General features: G+C 63.7%; 1 protein-coding gene across 1 annotated transcript in view; it reads left to right on the forward strand.

Annotated features, from left to right (window-relative positions):
- Window positions 1–380: 380 nt before the first annotated feature.
- The window catches only part of RNPEP (arginyl aminopeptidase (aminopeptidase B)), a gene marked incomplete at its 5' end in the record, with an annotated part of 3,753 nt that continues 3,579 nt past the window's right edge, over window positions 381–554 (forward strand). Inside the window, one exon of the mRNA XM_010137658.1 lies at window positions 381–494. Within this exon, the coding sequence (XP_010135960.1) occupies window positions 381–494 (114 nt within the window). The remainder of the gene's footprint in view (window positions 495–554) is intronic.

The following is a 554-nucleotide window of genomic DNA, read 5'->3' on the forward strand; positions in this document are numbered from 1 at the left end:
CCAACCATTCTGTGATTCTGTGGAGCCCCCCAGTCCCTTGCCAGGGCACTGCCATCTTCAGCCTCACCCCATCGTGCTCCTGCAGCTCCCATGGGGTGCTGAGCCCAGCTGCCCTGAGCACACAGTCACATCCAGCAGCTTGGGTGCCTCTGGTGCTGTTTCTGCATCCGGATCCATTCCAGGAGTTCTAGAAACTTCCCGCTGGCCGCAGGCTGGGCTGTCAGCTCCCTGCAGCTCTGCTGTCCCAGGGCTTCATGGCTTTCCTGCTGGCCTAGCCCAGGAACTAAGGCTGTTTCCCTCCTGGAGCAGCACCCGCCGTGCTCAAAGCTCGCGGGGCTCTGGTTGAGGTCTCTGAACGTCTCGTGCTTGTCTCTGCCCAGGTTTGGCGTACACCTGCCTGGAGGCCGCTACGGGAAGGGCCCTCCTGCGCCAGCACATGGACAACACTGGGGAGGACCATCCGCTCAACAAGCTGCGCGTGGTCATCGAGCCAGGTCAGCCGACCAGGGGAGTGGGGGCAGGCGAGGTGGGGCAGGGGTAGCCCTGCTGCTGGG

The sequence above is a fragment of the Buceros rhinoceros genome, unplaced genomic scaffold, assembly GCF_000710305.1.
Source record: "Buceros rhinoceros silvestris isolate BGI_N320 unplaced genomic scaffold, ASM71030v1 scaffold19776, whole genome shotgun sequence".
Classification (NCBI taxonomy): Eukaryota; Metazoa; Chordata; class Aves; order Bucerotiformes; family Bucerotidae; genus Buceros; species Buceros rhinoceros.